Genomic DNA, 18,236 nt, shown 5'->3' with positions numbered 1-18,236 from the left:
GTCCACTGTGAGAGAGATAAACTAAAAAGAAAAATCCAGAAATCACAATGCATGATTTTTTAACAATTTATTTGTGTGATACAGCTGCAAATAAGTATTTGAACACCTGAGAAAATGAATGTTAATATTTGGTACAGTAGCCTTTGTTTGCTATTACAGAGGTCAAACGTTTCCTGTAGTTTTTCACCAGGTTTGCACACACTGCAGGAGGGATCTTGGCCCACTCCTCCACACAGATCTTCTCTAGATCAGTCAGGTTTCTGGGCTGTCGCTGAGAAACACGGAGTTTGAGCTCCCTCCAAAGATTTTCGATTGGGTTCAGGTCTGGAGACTGGCTGGGCCATGCTAGAACCTTGATATGCTTCTTACGGAGCCACTCCTTGGTTTTCCTGGCTGTGTGCTTCGGGTCGTTGTCGTGTTGGAAGACCCAGCCACGACCCATCTTCAATGCTCTGACAGAGGGAAGGAGGTTGTTCCCCAAAATCTCACAATACACGGCCCCAGTCATCCTCTCTTTAATGCAGTGCACTCGTCCTGTCCCATGTGCAGAAAAACACCCCCAAAGCATGATGCTACCACCCCCATGCTTCACAGTAGGGATGGTGTTCTTCGGATTGTACTCTTCATTCTTCTTCCTCCAAACACGCTTATTGGAATTATGACCAAAAAGTTCTATTTTGGTCTCATCTGACCATAAAACTTTCTCCCATGACTCCTCTGTATCATCCAAATGGTCATATGCAAACTTAAGACGGGCCTTGACATGTGCTGGTTTAAGCAGGGGAACCTTTCGTGCCATGCATGATTTCACATCATGACGTCTTAGTGTATTACCTACAGTAACCTTGGAAACGGTGGTCCCAGCTCTTTTCAGGTCATTGACCAAGTCCTGTCGTGTAGTTCTGGGCTGATTCCTCACCTTTCTTAGAATCATTGAGACCCCACGAGGTGATATCTTGCATGGGGCTCCACTCCGATTGAGATTGACCGTCATGTTTAGCTTCTTCCATTTTCTAATGATAGCTCCAACAGTGGACCTTTTTTCACCAAGCTGCTTGGTAATTGCTCCGTAGCCCTTTCCAGCCTTGTGGAGGTGTACAATTTTGTCTCTGGTGTCTTTGGACAGCTCTTTGGTCTTCGCCATGTTACAAGTTAAAGTCTTACTGATTGTATGGGGTGGACAGGTGTCTTTATGCAGCTAACGACCTCAAACAGGTGCATCTGATTCAGGATGATACATGGAGTGCAGGTGGACTTCTAATGGGCAGACTAACAGGTCTTTCAGGGTCAGAATTCTAGATGATACACAGGTGTTCAAATACTTATTAGCAGCTGTATCACACAAATAAATTGTTAAAAAATCATGCATTGTGATTTCTGGATTTTTCTTTTTAGTTTATCTCTCTCACAGTGGACATGCACCTACGATGAAAATTTCAGACCCCTCCATGATTTCTAAGTGGGAGAAATAGCAAAATAGCAGGGTGTTCAAATACTTATTTTCTTCACTGTATACAAAAATGTAATTCCCCCATTGGGCTAGTATTATACACGCCTATGAATATTTTGCTTGCTTTTCCATTTTTATAATAAATTCCATTCCAATTATAATTATTTTACATATTTATTTATTTAATTATTTACATATTACATAATTATATTACATAATATTATGATATAATATTATTATAATTATAATAAAAATTGTAATGACAATTATATTATAATATGATTCACAACCACTTTTTTTTATTATTTCATCATAATTTGAGAATATATATTTTATATGATAATTAATTTTGGGAAAAAATTACATATTTTTCTTTAATATTTCCACTTTAATTTATTTTATATTTAACATTGTTTTGAAATATTTTTCCCTCAATATTTTAACTTTATTCTTGTACAATTACAACTTTTTTTTCCTCCTAAATTTTTTTTTCCTGTTTTTTTCTTCACATTTTCTTGTTTATTTGTATTTTTACAATGTGCACCCAGCACAATAAAAAAAAGCAAAAAAATAAATAAAAATAGCTGAGGGACCACCAATTTCTCCATGCAACATGCAAACTCCACACAGAGATAGCAGAGGGTGGAATCGAACTCGGGTCTCCTAGCTGCGCGCTAACCACTCAACCACCGTGCTCATCTTCCAAGTCAACCGTGCAAATTCTAATTTCCTTTGCACTTCCGAGGTGCCTGTACAGTGTGAGTCAGGCCTTTTGGCTGACTGACGATTGGGCTTCGGAGCTGGGGTTGCCATGGTTACCTTTTTAGTCAATGGAAACGAGCATTCCTAGCATTATTTCACCCCTCTTCTGACGTGTGTCTCATCTAATTAAGACGACCAGATAACATATTTCACTGTTCTATAGACAAAGAAATACACTCATTTATTGAGACTACTTTTATAAGCACACTTAAGGGATCATCACTAAGCACGTCCATACTGGGAATTATTATTTATTTGTCAGCTGTTTGGTTGTTGGTTTTGCCCATTTTGTATTGTTTTTTTTAATTATTATTATTATTACAAGGACAGTGCATATTAATAAACATTTCTGCCAATATGCCGCAGTTAGCTGAAGGCTATTTTTCCACCTGCGGTCCCTAGATATTGCTTTGACTATTGGGAAGCATCCTTAGAGACACAAAATACTGATAGATGCATCACTCCTTTGTCTATTCCTGCTTTGTGTTATATTTTGCATTAATTTATGGCTGAATAAAGCATATATGTAATGCATAATTGATCATTAAAGGGGGGCCTATTCCTCTTTTGACCTATAAATGTTGTATTAAACCATGACAATGTCTCAGATAATGAGGTTTGTGTTTTTGTAAACACTGAGTATATTTTATAGATGCAAGATGAAAATATAACTATTCTCTTAAACACTTAGAAACAGGAGTTCAGAAGATTTCTTCTGCTCCATTAAAATTCCCCTCATATTGGCTAATGTGTTGACTTTCTGCCGTCCTCACAGGATATGAGGAAACATGTCATGATGACACTGCTGGACACCGAGAGATCCTACGTGGAGTCACTGCGAACTCTCATTCAGGTAAGTGCAGATTAGTCTTTCTTATTTATTGTCTTTTTGACTGTGACGCTCCCAAACGCTCACACGGTTGATGGCGAAGGACGCCAATAACCAATGCCGGCGACAAAGGTGTTATGTAATCCACTTATATTCAGTCACTCTCCCCGTCAGGCTAATCCGCTAACCTCATCACGTCTCACTGTCATCAGCGTTATCGATGCTATTCAGGGGTGTCCAAACTTTTTCCAATGAGGGCCATATACTTAAAAATGAAAGGATGGAAGGTCCACTTTCATATTTTGTAAATAAACACATAGAAATGCTCAGAAGTTAGTGTGAGACAGGTGTGTATAAAAAAGTGCGTATATATATATATATTATCTTAAATAATGGTCATAAATTTAGTTTTCATGGTATTATGATATTGTTTTGTTTGTTTTATATTAGTCTGGTTTATTATAACTTGAAAAATGTATATATTTAATCTCTGTGCTAATAAAATGACATAATATTATGAGTTTATTCTCATAAAACACAACTTTTTTTTCTTTCGACAGAAGTTAGTGTGAGACAGGTGTGTATAAAAAAGAGCGTATATATATATACATACATGTATATATATATATATATATATATTATCTTCTTAAATAATGGTCATAAATTTAGTTTTCATGATATTGTTTTGTTTGTTTTATATTAGTTTGGTTTATTATAACTTAAAAATATATATATATTTAATCTCTGCGCTAATAAAATGACATAATATTATGAGTTTATTCTCATAAAACACGACTTTTTTTTTTCGACAGAAGTTAGTGTGAGACAGGTGTGTATAAAAAAGTGCGTATATATATATATATATATATATATATATTATCTTAAATAATGGTCATAAATTTAGTTTTCATGGTATTATGATATTGTTTTGTTTGTTTTATATTAGTCTGGTTTATTATAACTTGAAAAATGTATATATTTAATCTCTGTGCTAATAAAATGACATAATATTATGAGTTTATTCTCACAAAACACAACTTTTTTTTCTTTCGACAGAAGTTAGTGTGAGACAGGTGTGTATAAAAAAGTGCGTACATATATATATATATATATATATATTATCTTAAATAATGGTCATAAATTTAGTTTTCATGATATTATGATATTGTTTTGTTTGTTTTATATTAGTCTGGTTTATTATAACTTGAAAAATGTATATATTTAATCTCTGTGCTAATAAAATGACATAATATTATGAGTTTATTCTCATAAAACACAACTTTTTTTTTCTTTCGACAGAAGTTAGTGTGAGACAGGTGTGTATAAAAAAAGCGTATATATATATACATACATACATATATATATATATATATTATCTTCTTAAATAATGGTCATAAATTTAGTTTTCATGATATTGTTTTGTTTGTTTTATATTAGTTTGGTTTATTATAACTTAAAAATATATATATATTTAATCTCTGCGCTAATAAAATGACATATTATGAGTTTATTCTCATAAAACACGACTTTTTTTTTTCGACAGAAGTTAGTGTGAGACAGGTGTGTATAAAAAAGTGCGTATATATATATATATATATATATTATCTTAAATAATGGTCATAAATTTAGTTTTCATGATATTGTTTTGTTTGTTTTATATTAGTTTGGTTTATTATCACTTAAAAATATATATATATTTAATCTCTGTGCTAATAAAATGACATAATATTATGAGTTTATTCTCATAAAACGCAACTTTTTTCTCATTAAAATACATCTTTATTGTCCTAATATTTTCACTTTATTCCTGTAAAATTACAGCTGTTTTTTTTCCATTTTTTGGAAAATTTTCCAACTTCCTTCTTGTAAATGTTTTTCTCATAATGACTCTATTTTCATTTATTATTGTTATTAAAATAACTTTTTCCGCAACCAAATTTCCTAAAGATTACAACTTTATTTGTGTTTTTCTGTGGTTATAAACAGACTGTAGGTGCACATATTTAGGACATACAGTAATTAAAAAATATATATATTTTGCAGCATAGGGGACCTTTTAAAACTGGTGTTTTTGCATGTAATAAATCACCCACAGGCATTGAATAAAACATCTCCATGACTATTAATAATTGCTTGGGTACATTCACTTTAATATCAACAGCATGCACTTGCTGGTCATTTTTTATTGTTTTTTGTAAGAAATCATGTGACTGAAATAAAGTCAGCAACACTCCATCACAGCCGGAAGCGTCCCTGAGTGATCAAATGATCAATTCCAGCTCGGCGGCTCTTATGTAACACATTGCATTTAATGGAGGAAATTTGAAAAAAAAGTCTCCCTGTTTGTCTGCCGCAGTCGTTTTTTGTAATGAATCACTTCACATTATTAAATGTCACCAAGTCAGACTGACTAATACTGACTAGTGAGTAGATGACTTTGGGTTTGACTCACCTGCAAGTCTGAGATGATGTTCTTCTTCTGAGTGAGGGAAGCACAGTGGTTGTAGCTCACCACACTGGGTTGGTGACGTGACGTGTTTGATGAAATATGAATCAAAAGTGGCATTAGGTGGGCTTCCGTGGCAGCCCACCTGAGAAACCACGTCATATAGAGAAACAAAAAACAGCATCACAGAGAGTGGAGTGGGTGGAATACTTTCATGTGTGTTTCACAGTGCATTTCCTGCAGTATGTGTCTAGCTGTGACTCCTTTTGGATGTGTTCAATGTCTTTATATACTAAGCTGAATATAATGATTTATTTGTTCAATTGTAGGCTAAATCATGATTGCATGATTTATTTCACGATCTACTAATATCCAGTACAAGTGGGAAAAAAAATTGTTTTTGTGTACTTGCTTACAGAGGTGGCCCTCTCTTTACAGCATTCTGATTTTTGTCGTTTCCTGGTTATAAATGACTAAAAAGTGTCAACTAGTTATGGACATCGTTAAAGATACAGATGCTATTGTAATGGTATTGTCTACTCGGTCATCATAAGGATAACAAAGATGAAGACGACTAAGTTTGTTGACTAACATCAACAAACTTTATATATTTTTGTGCTGCATTTGTATACAGTTGCAATCAATCGGTAACAAATTAATGAGTGATAACAATGTAATATACAAGCGCACCTAAATGTGGCACGCAGACCGAACCGCTTGACCAGGGGTGGGCAAACTACGGCCCGGGGGCCACATCCGGCCCGCCAAGTGTTTGAATACGGCCCGCCCAATCTTTCCAAAGTATTTCATTTAAACTCAACATACAACCTGGCATCATGGCCTGAGCCAACCTTTTGATGGTTTTATCAATTTCGTTTTTTGACATGGTCTGTTGTTTACAAAGTGTTCCTGAAAAAAGGGACACAAGCACATAATAATAATAATAATTATTATTATTATTAGATTATTAGATTAATATAATTATTATTAGAACTACTATGATTATTATAATTATTATATTAATGCTAATTATTATATTAATTATATAATATTATTGTTATATTTGCATATTTTACATAATAATAATATAATAATTATTATTTTAATTTATTGTAATTATTATAATATTTTATTATTTTTAAAATATTTAATTATAAATACAAAATAATAAATAATAATAGCAGATTGCATGACAATTTTACAGATACAATAATACCAGGTGGACTGTTACGTGTAAAATATATAGTCTGCCCCCCCCCCCGTAAATTTTGTCATATCAATGCGGCTCGCGAGTCAAAAAGTTTGCCCACCCCTGTACTTCACACTTCAAACTATATGGTAATGGTAATGGTAATGGTAATGGTAATGGTAATGGTTTTATTTCATTTGAACATGCATCAGATTACAATTGAGTGCATCCCATAATCAGTTCACAGTTCCACATGTCCAAAAGGAGTAGGAAGAAGCAAAGCTTATTAAATCCTACCCCTCCATCTGGTACTTTTACAATCAGTAACTGTTACATTTGTTCACTTCCTGCTTTCCTAATATAGTTTTGTTTTTTTTTTTTTTACGAGTCATTATGGAGTATAAGATGACAAAGTATCAGTTTTTAATATGTTTTGTTATAATTTGAGAATATATTTTATATGATAATGAATTTTTGAAAAAAATTACATATTTTTCTTTAATATTTCCCTTTTAATTTATTTTATATTTAACATTGTTTTGAAATAATAACATCAACTGCTTGTATTGTTTCTTGAATTCGCTCATCGAATGTCGACTGAGGTGAGTCACGTTCATTGAAATATTCAGAATTATGTTGGCTTGGTCACGTTCAAAACAAAAAAATACTATTTCTGGTCACCCAGAACGCCGTTCCCGTGAGACTGAAACCATAAAATACTTTGCCGTTATGACTTCAAGACATATGTTACGTTCAAAGACATTTGGACATCAAAAAAACCTTCCACTAGTACATCTAAACCAGATACCAACTCCGGTATCTGCTGCTTTGAAAGCAGCCGTAATAACGAAGCAGTATATTATTATTGAGATGGAGAGATTGCCAGTGCTTTGATTCTCATTCATTTTTATTATTGTTTGATTTAATTTGTGTATTTAATGTTTTATGACTGTATTTGGTGCCTTTCGTGAGTTAAGGTTGCCAGTGTGAGTGACATAAGAGTTCATTTAGGTCTAATTTAGGTACACTAAAACTCGACATCACAGTCTGGGAACGAAACTCTTGCGTAACGGAAGGACCGCCTGTATTGTGTATTTTATAACCTCAGGGTCGTTCAGCTTTAGAGGTTCCATTGTATTGAAGAAGCTCTGCGGTTATATACCGATGTAATCGCTACATTCATGACGATTTGCTTATAAATGTGTCGTGCTTGTTCTTGGCAGGGCTACATGCGTCCCCTCAAACAGCCAGACGGCGGCTCCATTGTGGACCCCCTGCTGGTGGACGAGATGTTCTACCAGATCCCGGAGATACTTGAACACCACGAGGACTTCCTGGGGCAGGTGGATGGCTGCGTGAACCAGTGGCACGACCGACAGACCGTAGGACACATCCTCATCCAATCGGTGAGCACATGTGACTAATACATAGACAACTGAAGGTAAAATGGCAAGAAGCCATTTTTGCCTCGTCAGCGCCCTTTTTCGTCATTGCAATATGGCTGAACTGCCTGTCTATTTATCGATAAAACTGTTTGAAATTATAAACTGAAAAATGTTCATTACAATACTTTTTTTTTATCATAATACTTTGGTAATGATGTAGCAGTAGCAAAAGGTGAAAATTAGGTGGACCAAGCACCCTGACTGTGCCGTCATTTTTATTCCAATTGACTTGAAATTTCTCATACATGTCAATACGCTTCACGAACCACCTCGCAGGAAAATTTGGGAGACACATTTACGTAACTGAGAAGCGTTTACTGTCAAATTTGAGCAAGATTGGTTAGAAAAACATGACAAGTCAGCTGGGATAGGCTCCAGCATACCCCGTGCCATTGTAGTAAGCATAGAAAAAGGGTTATGATTATGATAATTTTTTAAAAAACATGCACGCCATCAAGCAACTTTAGTGTTTTCCACCGTGCTGCATTTTCTGTTTTCTTTCAATGACATCAACATTTGCATAATTGGCAATTTTTATAGAAGTGGAAGTGTTATTTTCAAAATAAAAGGTTTAAAATAAGTGTGTATTAATGTATATATATAAAAGAATTGACAATTCTTAATAGGTGGTACAAATCAATTTGTCCAATGACTATAAACTTTCTGGGTTCTGTGTTCCATGTATGCTATTTTTAGCACAATCCATAAGGGATGCCATAAATGTCATTTACAGCCTTGGTTCCCAAAATGGGGTACGCCAATTTTGATAGGGGTACTTGAATAAAACAATCACCACCTAACATTATAACTAAACTATTAATTATGTTCATGATTTCAAGTTCATTCAGATAAAAAAGGTTTATGTTTTTAAGTGTGTAAACTGTAAAAAGTTTGGGAAGCAGTGATTTACAATCATTTTCATTATTTTTATTACCTCGCTGTACTCTTTGGCTGGGAATAATCATAGACTTCTACTGCCAAACCTTTGACTGCTGCTGTGTATTTTTAATTCTCTGTGACTCTTTAGTGACCCATTCAATATTTCCCATGACCCAGCGGTGGTTGCCATAATCGAGTTACAAAATCATGCAGGGCTTGACCAAAAGAAAGGGAGCTTAGAAGAGCAGACGGGACCAGGAACTAGATACCACCCACCCCACAGGCGGTACCAATGTGTCATATTTTGCATTAATTCCTTAGCATTATGGAATATTAAACTGTGACTAGGCCTGTCACATTAAAGGATATATATCGATTTATCGAACAATAAATAAAACAGGTCGATATGTATGAGCCCTTGATAAATACAAAACAAAACAGTATTGCACGTTGTGGTCCAACTTGTACAATACGTAGCACAGGTTGGATGGATATCATCTAAACTTGTGCAAAAAAAAGTCTACAAAGCACATGGTTAGAGCTGATATAGCAGTTGATTAATATTCTACATTATACGTTTGTAGTGTATTGTCTGTTTTCATTCACCTATTGTGTTGCTGCGTGTGTAGTTCTTCTTGTGAAGTGGTGATGCTCCGCGATTTGTAGTGAATGTTTTGCCTCACACAGGAACACTACACTTGACTACCATCTAGTGGCTCAAATGTGACATGACACAATCTTTTTCTTCCCCCAGTTCTCTAAAGAGACTCTTGCTAATATGTACTCCGCCTACATTGACAACTTCCTCAATGCCAAAGATGCTGTTAGGGTGGCGAAGGAGGCCAAGCCGGCCTTTCACAAGTTCCTGGAGGTGAGAGGAAAAATGCTTTTATTTTATACTGTAATATTGTTGGGACATTTTGACTTAGTTTAGTGTCCAAAACTCGTTGCCACATATTGAAAAATCAAAGGATCCGGGTGTCATTTGATACAGTATTATTTGATTTTTTTTTTTGCATTTATTTATATGGAATTATTTAATTTTCCCATTTTTTTACACCTCTGGACAAACCTGACTTAGAGTCTCACTAGTCCAGGGGTGGGCAAACTTTTTGACTCGCGGGCCGCATTGATATGACAAAATTTACGGGGGGGGCAGACTGTATATTTTACACGCAACAGTCCACCTGGTATTATTGTATCTGTAAAATTGTCATGCAATCTGCTATTATTATTTATTATTTTATATTTATATTTATATTTAAATATTTTAAAAATAATAAAATATTATAATATTACAATAAAATTCAAATAATAGTTATTATATTATTATTATGTAAAATATGCAAATATAACAATAATATTATATACAATTAATATAATAATTAGCATTAATATAATAATTATAATAATCATAATAGTTCTAATAATAATTATAATAATAATAATTATTATTATTATTATGTGCTTGTGTCCCTTTTTTCAGGAGCACTTTGTAAACAACAGACCATGTCAAAAAACGAAATTGATAAAACCATCAAAAGGTTGGCTCAGGCCATGATGCCAGGTTGTATGTTGAGTTTAAATGAAATACTTTGCGGGCCGGATGTGGCCCCTGGGCCGTAGTTTGCCCACCCCTGCACTAGTCTATCAGAAAAAAAGATACTAGAAAAATAAATACTTTATCAATTCCAGTTGTCCAGAATAATGTATTTCTTGAGAAAATTGCAAGTAAAAATACTTAAAAATATATTTAAAAAATTTCATGTGTAATTTCAATGTTTTAATGTTGTTATTCTATTATTATTATTATTGTCTATTAAATTGATTAAAGCATATTTAAAAGTTTTTTTGCTGAATAATAATCATAAGCTACTCCTTTTAGTTCATGTCATCCTCCAATATTCCTGCGGGTTATATATATTATTATTGTTATTATTATTGTTATTATTGTTATATTATATTATATTATATTATATTATATTATATTATATTATATTATATTATATTATATTATATTATATTATATTATATTATATTATATTATATTATAAACTGAGTTCATCCCATATGCAGGTCTTCTCAAATACCGCCACCTTGTGGTGGATGAGTGAAGTTCACCATTTACAATTTTATTACCTCTTTCTCACATTTCCTCCTGCCTGTTATGCTTCTTTTATCTCTAAGCAAAACATGCGTGAGAACAAAGAGAAGCAGGCTCTTGGTGACCTGATGATCAAGCCCGTCCAGAGGATTCCTCGATATGAGCTGCTGGTCAAGGTAGTTAAGACTCTGCTAACATAATTCCTACAATATGGAGTCACATGAAGTGTTCAAATGGACGTTTTGTGTAGGATCTGCTGAAGCACACGCCAGAAGACCACCCGGACCACTCCTTCTTACTGGACGCCCAAAGAGACATCAAGCGACTGGCGGAGAAGATCAATAAAGGACGTCGCTCGGCTGAGGAGGCGGAGAGGGAGGCCAGGGTCATCCAGGAGATTGAGGCACACATAGAGGGAGTTGAACATGTGAGATGCTATTCTCTCATTAAGTCACACTATTTGGATAATATTCATATTTAATGTGTAGCTTGATTGTATTTCCTTTTTTTTTTTGTCAGTTTTGGATTTAAGGGTTGCTGTAATTTGCCAAATGACCCACTAGGTGCGCTTGTGTGTTGAATGGATGAAAAACAAACGCACATCATGTGACATACATTGTGTTTGTGTTCAGCTATGCATATTGAGTAACATTATAATAATGCTTTTTGTCGGAAATAATAGTATTTGGCAGTAATTTCATCAATATCTTCCCTTGTTTTTAGATTTTGAATCCACAAAGGAAGTTCCTCAGACAGGAAATGGTTATGGAGGCGGTAAGAATTCTTTTGATCATGTATGCGTCATCGTAGAATGGAATCGTTCAATCTGTAAAATGTCTAATTGTGACGGTCACCGAGCAAACTCGAACCCAGCTGGTCTGATTTATTTCTGCAGAAGACGGTCGGCGGGAAGAAGGACCGTTCTCTCTTCCTCTTCAGTGATCTGATCATTTGCACTACTCTCAAGAGGAAGTCGGGATCACTGAGACGCAGCTCCATGAGCCTGTAAGGATTCGAGCGAATGGCAGACACCTAGCAAGGCGAAACGATCCTAATTTAAATTCATTTTTAACTCATTCAATCCCACCCATTTTCTCAAAAGACAACCCCTGCAGTTTTAGATGATTTTGACTTATCTTTGAAAGCACACAGAATATTAAGTAAGTTTCAGGGAAATATCAGTTCCCAACTAAAAAAAGTTATACAATATACATTTCAAGCATTACAAATATGTTTTGATTTAGATCCAGCTAAAATATCTAAATGTAAACAACACAAAAATTGGTTGTTTTACATCAAAATAACAAATATAACACCATGAAATATTTGCGTGGATTTGCGGGCATGTGTGTGCATGTGCATGCATTAAAAAAAAAACAAAAAAAAACTTCTGGACACTCCTCCACAATTTCTCACTTCCTTGTTCCTGTCATCCAGTATGTGTTGTCCACATGAGTCCTGCTTTTTATCAAATGCACTTCTGCCACCTTGTGGTCATTTTTATGGTTTAACATAGCTCTGAAGTGAAATGCATTAGTGGAGAGTTGCATCATCACTTTTTTTTTTTTGGCCTCATGTAAAAAAAAAAAAGTAATATAAATAAATTTTCCGGATTGTAAAAACATGTAAATAAGATAATTGAAATTAAATAAAAATGGAATAGTGAAAATAAATAATGAAATAGTAATGAAATAAAAATCAAAGGTAGGTGAGTTGGCAGATTATACTGTAGAGAATAGAACTGGTCTACTGGAATAAATATATGTTGCACATCAAATATACAGTAAATACAGCATGCGCTGTCTGCATAGCAGACATGGCATCTGTAAAGCTGGAGTTTCATTTATAGTATTTATATATTATGATATTTTTGGAGTAGATAATACATACATAATAGAAACTGTACCTCACGTCTTGTTTGGTTTGTATGTTTTTTTTTTGTCTGTCAGATACTCCGCTGCTAGTGTAATTGATACTTCAAGCAAGTACAAGTTTTTGTGGAAGCTTCCTCTGGAGGACGTGGAGGTGGTGAAGAGTAAGACACCTTCCTATTATCGTTATCCTTAATATGAATATTCATATGGTAATGGTTTTATTTGATTTGAACATGCATCAGATTTGTTCACTTCCTGCTTTCCATAATACAGTTTAAGGTTTTTAGTAGGAAGAAGCAAAGCTTATTAAATCCTACCTCTCCATCTTGTACTTTTACAATCAGTAACGGTTACATTTGTTCACTTCCTGCTTTCCATAATACAGTTTGGTTTTTTTTTGTTTTTTTTGTTTGTTTGTTTTTTTTAATAATGTTATGTAGATATTTGAGATAATGGTAAAACCTGAATTCCAACTGATTTTTTTGACCGGCTGTCAGGTTCCACTCAGACAACAAACAAAGAAAACATCCAGAAAACAATCGGTCGACTAGATGAAGATTTAAGCACATTGGGTCAAATCAGCAAACTGTCGGAGACCCTCAACTGCCCACACCAGGTACTGCGAATTTACATGCATACACACCCGTTTGTACTGCAATTTGCACCTATTACCTTTATCCTAATTGGTCTACATACTTACGTCTCCTCTTAGCCGCTGGATGAAGTGATCAAGGAACTGATGGCGTCCGTGCACAGGGAGCTGTCAGAGAAGCAGTCTCTGGCCTTCAGTATGACTTTCCTGCCCACCAAGCTGGAGTTCACCACCGTGTCGGCTGAGAGCAGTTTCGTCTTCGAGTTCACATCGCCCGACGCACGCTCCAACTTTGAACAGGCGTTCGAGGAAGCAAAAAAGAAACTTGGTGAGTGTGTGTGTGTGTGGATGTCGCTTTCTGTGCGGATTAAGAATTGTATTAGATTCATTTTGCCTTCTGTGTTTAGCGATGAATAAGGACCAGTGGGACCCGGAGTTCCTGAAGGCTATTCCGATCATGAAGACACGCAGCGGAATGCAGGTGAGAGTCGCGGTAAATTATTCACTATGTTTATATAATATGAAAATCCTGTTTTAATGTTATTTTTTTCTATTTTGTACAGTTTTCATGTGCATCTCCGAGTCACACTTGCCCTGAAAGTGGTTGTGAAGTGTGGGTGTGTAACAGCGACGGTTATGTTGGACAGGTGAGGGAAGGGGAGGAAATTGTATATATTTTCTGTACTTTATTCTGCTCTGTTTCAATACTGGGCCGCACGGTAGCATATATGCCACACAGTCACCTCTCGCCTGAAGATAGCTGGGATAGGCTCCAGCATACCTGTGACCCTAGTGAGGATAAGCGGCATACAAACTGGATGGATGGATGGATGGATGGATACTGACAGCACACTGATGTTCCCCCCATTAGGTTTGTCTGTTAAATATCAAAGATGAGCCCACAGTGGAGGCCTGTATCGCCGTCTGTTCAGCAAGGATCATCTGTATCGCTGCTGTACCTGGACTGAAGGGGAGGTCAGTAAACACACATGCACAAAACACCAACAGAGTAACCGTTCCGCATTAAATAGCTGAGCTCAGTAAAAATGCAAAAATGCATAATTAGGTAGAAAAAAACATACATAAGTCCCACTTGAGTATAAGTCGGGTAATTTATTTTACAAACTACTTGACCAAAACAGACATTCTAACAATAAAATAATAGAGAACAGGCTGAATAGGTGTAAGATATGCTAACACAATGCTTATTCAGCTACACAAAAAATAAACATGAACAGAAAAGTTGTCCAGTGTTTATGTAACATAAACAGTTTTTCATGTTTGATGCTTTTGTATTACATATTTACTGTATTGATATTTGTAATTTTTTATAACGTTGTTCTTATTTTCAGCACTCCCCTCTCCCATCAGAAAGTGCTTTTGCTCTTTGTTCAGGCTGCATTTGTTAATAAGAATTTGTTTTTAAATTGCTTGCCTGGGTAAATAAAGGTAAAATAAAAAAAATAAAAAAATGTATAAGTCGCTCTGGAGTATAAGTCGCAGGAACGGCCAACCTATGAAAAAGGTGTGACTTGGAAAATATGGGATATTATTGTATACAATATGACCAGTAATCATACTATGTACAACATGAGATTATACACATAATATAGTAATGTGCAAATAAATGTAAACCCATTTGAAATATTACACCGTATGTACCTTAAATGCATTTTACCTTTGACATTTTAGGGATCGTGGACCAGAGGCTACCGCAGCCCCCATAGCACCCAACCACACCCAGCAGCAGTTACATATTTCCATCTCTCATTCCTCATTAGAGATGAGCGAACATCCCACAGGTAATTCATAAAAATACGTTCCCGGACAAAGTTACAAGTGACTGAGTCTGATCTGATGATGCTTTTAAGGACCAGGGGCGGAGCTTGTTCCGTTTGATAGCGACGACACCGACGATGAGGATTCACCGAGCCCTTCATCCACTCTGCAGAGTCAAGCCAGTCACTCCACTATATCCTCCAGCTACGGCAGTGAGTTAAGAACACATTTGACACAGCTACCATATGCAAAAGTATCGGGACACCTAGCCATTACACATACTGGACTCTGATGTTGGTTTTGTTGCCGTTCTAGTTCATTTGAAAGATGTTTTATGGAATTGAGGTCAGGGTTCTCAAGTTCCTCCACACAAAACGCCTTTGAACATCCTTATATGGAGCAAAGCATGGCCTTCTACAAACCATTCCCATGGAATTGTAAACAAACATGTGTCCAAAATATCTCTGGAATGGGTCAATAAAAAAAAGAATCTACGAGCCGCAAATGGGCCCTCATGCCGCACTTTGGACACCCCTGAATTAGCACATATAGTGATCACTTTAACAGTCCCGTCTTCTCCTCCTTCCCAAAGATGAAGATGCTCCGTGCTCCAAGGACTTAGCGACAGAGACCACCAGCAGTGAGGAAGAACAGGAGTTCTCAGTAACAAGCTCATACTCCGCTCCGGGGATGTTGACAGTCAGCGGAGGAAACAGAGCCAACACGGAAAGCCCCATGGACGGCCGCGCAATGCGGCGCTCTTCACGGGGTTCCTTCACCAGAGCCAGTCTGGAAGACCTGCTCAGTATTGATCCAGAGGCTTACCAGAGCTCCGTGTGGCTCGGGACAGAAGATGGGTGGTGTGTGCTACACTAATAATGCTCATAAATAATAATAATTGATATTTGTATCACCTAATATTTCCCTTTATTTCAGTATTCACGTGTACCAGTCCTCAGACAACATTCGCAATCGCAAAAACAGCATGAAGATGCAGCATGGAGCTTCCATTCTGTGTATTCTGTAAGTATTCTTCCACTTTGCAATACATCAAAAAGCCTCCTCTATCTTTTCTGCATGTATATTTCGCAAACAAGTAATTTTCTCAGTGCAATCACCCCCCTACTTACCCTCTCCTTGCAGGTATTTGGACAACAAAGTGTTTGTGTCGTTGGCCAATGGCGAGGTGGTTGTCTATCAGAGAGAAGCAGGTACCTGCATTGACGGAACACACTGTGGAAATGTTGTTAATAACGATGATGATGATGATGATAATAGCAATATGGAAAGTAAAGAAGTACATGAAAAAATAAATTGAAACAAAAATTATTTTTTATTTTATTTTTATTTATTTTTATTTATTTTTATTTATTTTTTATTTATTTTTATTTATTTTTTATTTATTTTTTATTTATTTTTATTTTATTTAACAATCATGTTAAAAGACACATGCTTTTCCTCAAACACTCACAATTGGTGAAAAACAAGGTAAAAGGCATTAAGAAGGGGCCACATAGAGGAAATGCAAACATAGAATATTTTTTGTTTTTTTTATTTTAAAAACTAAAAACTAAATTGAAACAAAATTACAAAAAATATTTGATTTTATTTGTAGTTATTTTTTAATGTATTTTTATTTTATTTAACAATCATGTTAAAAGACACATGCTTTTCCTGAAACACTCACCATTGGTGAAAAACAAGGTAAAAGGCATTAAGAAGGGGCCGCATAGAGCAAATGCAAACATAGAATATTTTTATTTTTTTATTTAAAAAACTAAATTGAAACAAAAATTATTTATTTTATTTAACAAACATGTTAAAAGATACATGCTTTTCCTCAAACTCTCGCAATTGGTGAAAAGGTTAAAAGGCATGAAGAAGGGGCCGCATATAGGAAATGCAAACATAGAATAAAATACATAGATAGTTTTTAGATCTCGCGTTATCTGCTAGTAATGTATTTCCATCATCTCACGAATGTGAGAAAAACTATTCTGTTGAAGCAGGGGTGTTCAAAGTGCAGCCCTGGGCCCATTTGTGTCTCAGAGCTTGATTTTTATTGGCCCCCCGGGGAAGATTCTACACATAAATGTAAACATGAAACATCATGAAGGAGGATTACAACCACAATGAAATGAGAAAAAGTGGAAATATTGAATGCTTCAAGAAGATATGCTAGCAATAATCATTATATCAATATATATGTCTTATAAGTCATCACAAAATTTTGGACTTGAATGAGTGTAAATTAAAAACCTCTTTTTTTTTTTAATCTGCAGGAAGTTTCTGGGACCCTCAGTCCTCTCAAACATTAGTTTTGGGGACCCCCAGCAGCCCCATCACTAAAATGGTTCCTGTGGGAGGAAAACTGTGGTGTGGCTCCCAGAACAAAATTCTAATCATTAACTCAACAAAACTGGTGCAGGAGGTAAGTGCTATTTGATGGATAGTGATTATATGTGGGGAAGGCTTCATTGAACACCACCGCACCCCCCCCTTCCCCCGTCCCAGCACTGTTTCCAGGTGGGGACTGACAGCAGCCGATGTGTGACGTGCATGGTGGCGTACGGACAGGGTGTGTGGTTGGCTCTGCAGGGGAGTGCGCATGTTAAACTGTACCACGCTCAAACATGGGAGAGCCTGACGGAGGTCGATGTGGCGCCTGCTGTTCACAAGATGCTTGCAGGTAAAAAAAAAAAATAGGATTGTTCATTTATAAATAGATATTTTCATAGTTAGAGCATAGAAAACGTATTTATGACCTCCTAAATACATTATGAGAGCCCTCTACACATGAAATAACAACCCTATAGTCACCTTTACACTTATATGACCCAATATAGTATACATTATAAGACTAAATAAGCAATTAAAGACATAATTA

General features: G+C 35.5%; 1 protein-coding gene across 1 annotated transcript in view; it reads left to right on the top strand.

Annotated features, from left to right (window-relative positions):
• Positions 1 to 18,236, top strand: part of arhgef17 (Rho guanine nucleotide exchange factor (GEF) 17) — a 52,205-nt gene that overhangs the window by 31,382 nt on the left and 2,587 nt on the right. Inside the window, exons 2-21 of the mRNA XM_058079396.2 lie at positions 2,988 to 3,065; positions 7,900 to 8,082; positions 9,755 to 9,871; positions 11,188 to 11,280; positions 11,355 to 11,531; positions 11,828 to 11,878; positions 12,000 to 12,109; positions 13,054 to 13,139; positions 13,476 to 13,594; positions 13,691 to 13,898; positions 13,978 to 14,051; positions 14,134 to 14,217; positions 14,442 to 14,545; positions 15,263 to 15,372; positions 15,442 to 15,561; positions 15,942 to 16,209; positions 16,286 to 16,372; positions 16,493 to 16,560; positions 17,632 to 17,780; positions 17,864 to 18,038. Of these exons, the coding sequence (XP_057935379.2) occupies positions 2,988 to 3,065; positions 7,900 to 8,082; positions 9,755 to 9,871; positions 11,188 to 11,280; positions 11,355 to 11,531; positions 11,828 to 11,878; positions 12,000 to 12,109; positions 13,054 to 13,139; positions 13,476 to 13,594; positions 13,691 to 13,898; positions 13,978 to 14,051; positions 14,134 to 14,217; positions 14,442 to 14,545; positions 15,263 to 15,372; positions 15,442 to 15,561; positions 15,942 to 16,209; positions 16,286 to 16,372; positions 16,493 to 16,560; positions 17,632 to 17,780; positions 17,864 to 18,038 (2,461 nt within the window). The remainder of the gene's footprint in view (positions 1 to 2,987; positions 3,066 to 7,899; positions 8,083 to 9,754; positions 9,872 to 11,187; positions 11,281 to 11,354; positions 11,532 to 11,827; positions 11,879 to 11,999; positions 12,110 to 13,053; positions 13,140 to 13,475; positions 13,595 to 13,690; positions 13,899 to 13,977; positions 14,052 to 14,133; positions 14,218 to 14,441; positions 14,546 to 15,262; positions 15,373 to 15,441; positions 15,562 to 15,941; positions 16,210 to 16,285; positions 16,373 to 16,492; positions 16,561 to 17,631; positions 17,781 to 17,863; positions 18,039 to 18,236) is intronic.

This window comes from Doryrhamphus excisus, linkage group LG8 (genome assembly GCF_037039965.1).
Source record: "Doryrhamphus excisus strain RoL-2023G ecotype Guam linkage group LG8, RoL_Dexc_Guam_v1.1, whole genome shotgun sequence".
Taxonomy (NCBI): domain Eukaryota; kingdom Metazoa; phylum Chordata; class Actinopteri; order Syngnathiformes; family Syngnathidae; genus Doryrhamphus; species Doryrhamphus excisus.
This window is presented reverse-complemented; position numbering and strand designations above follow the sequence as displayed.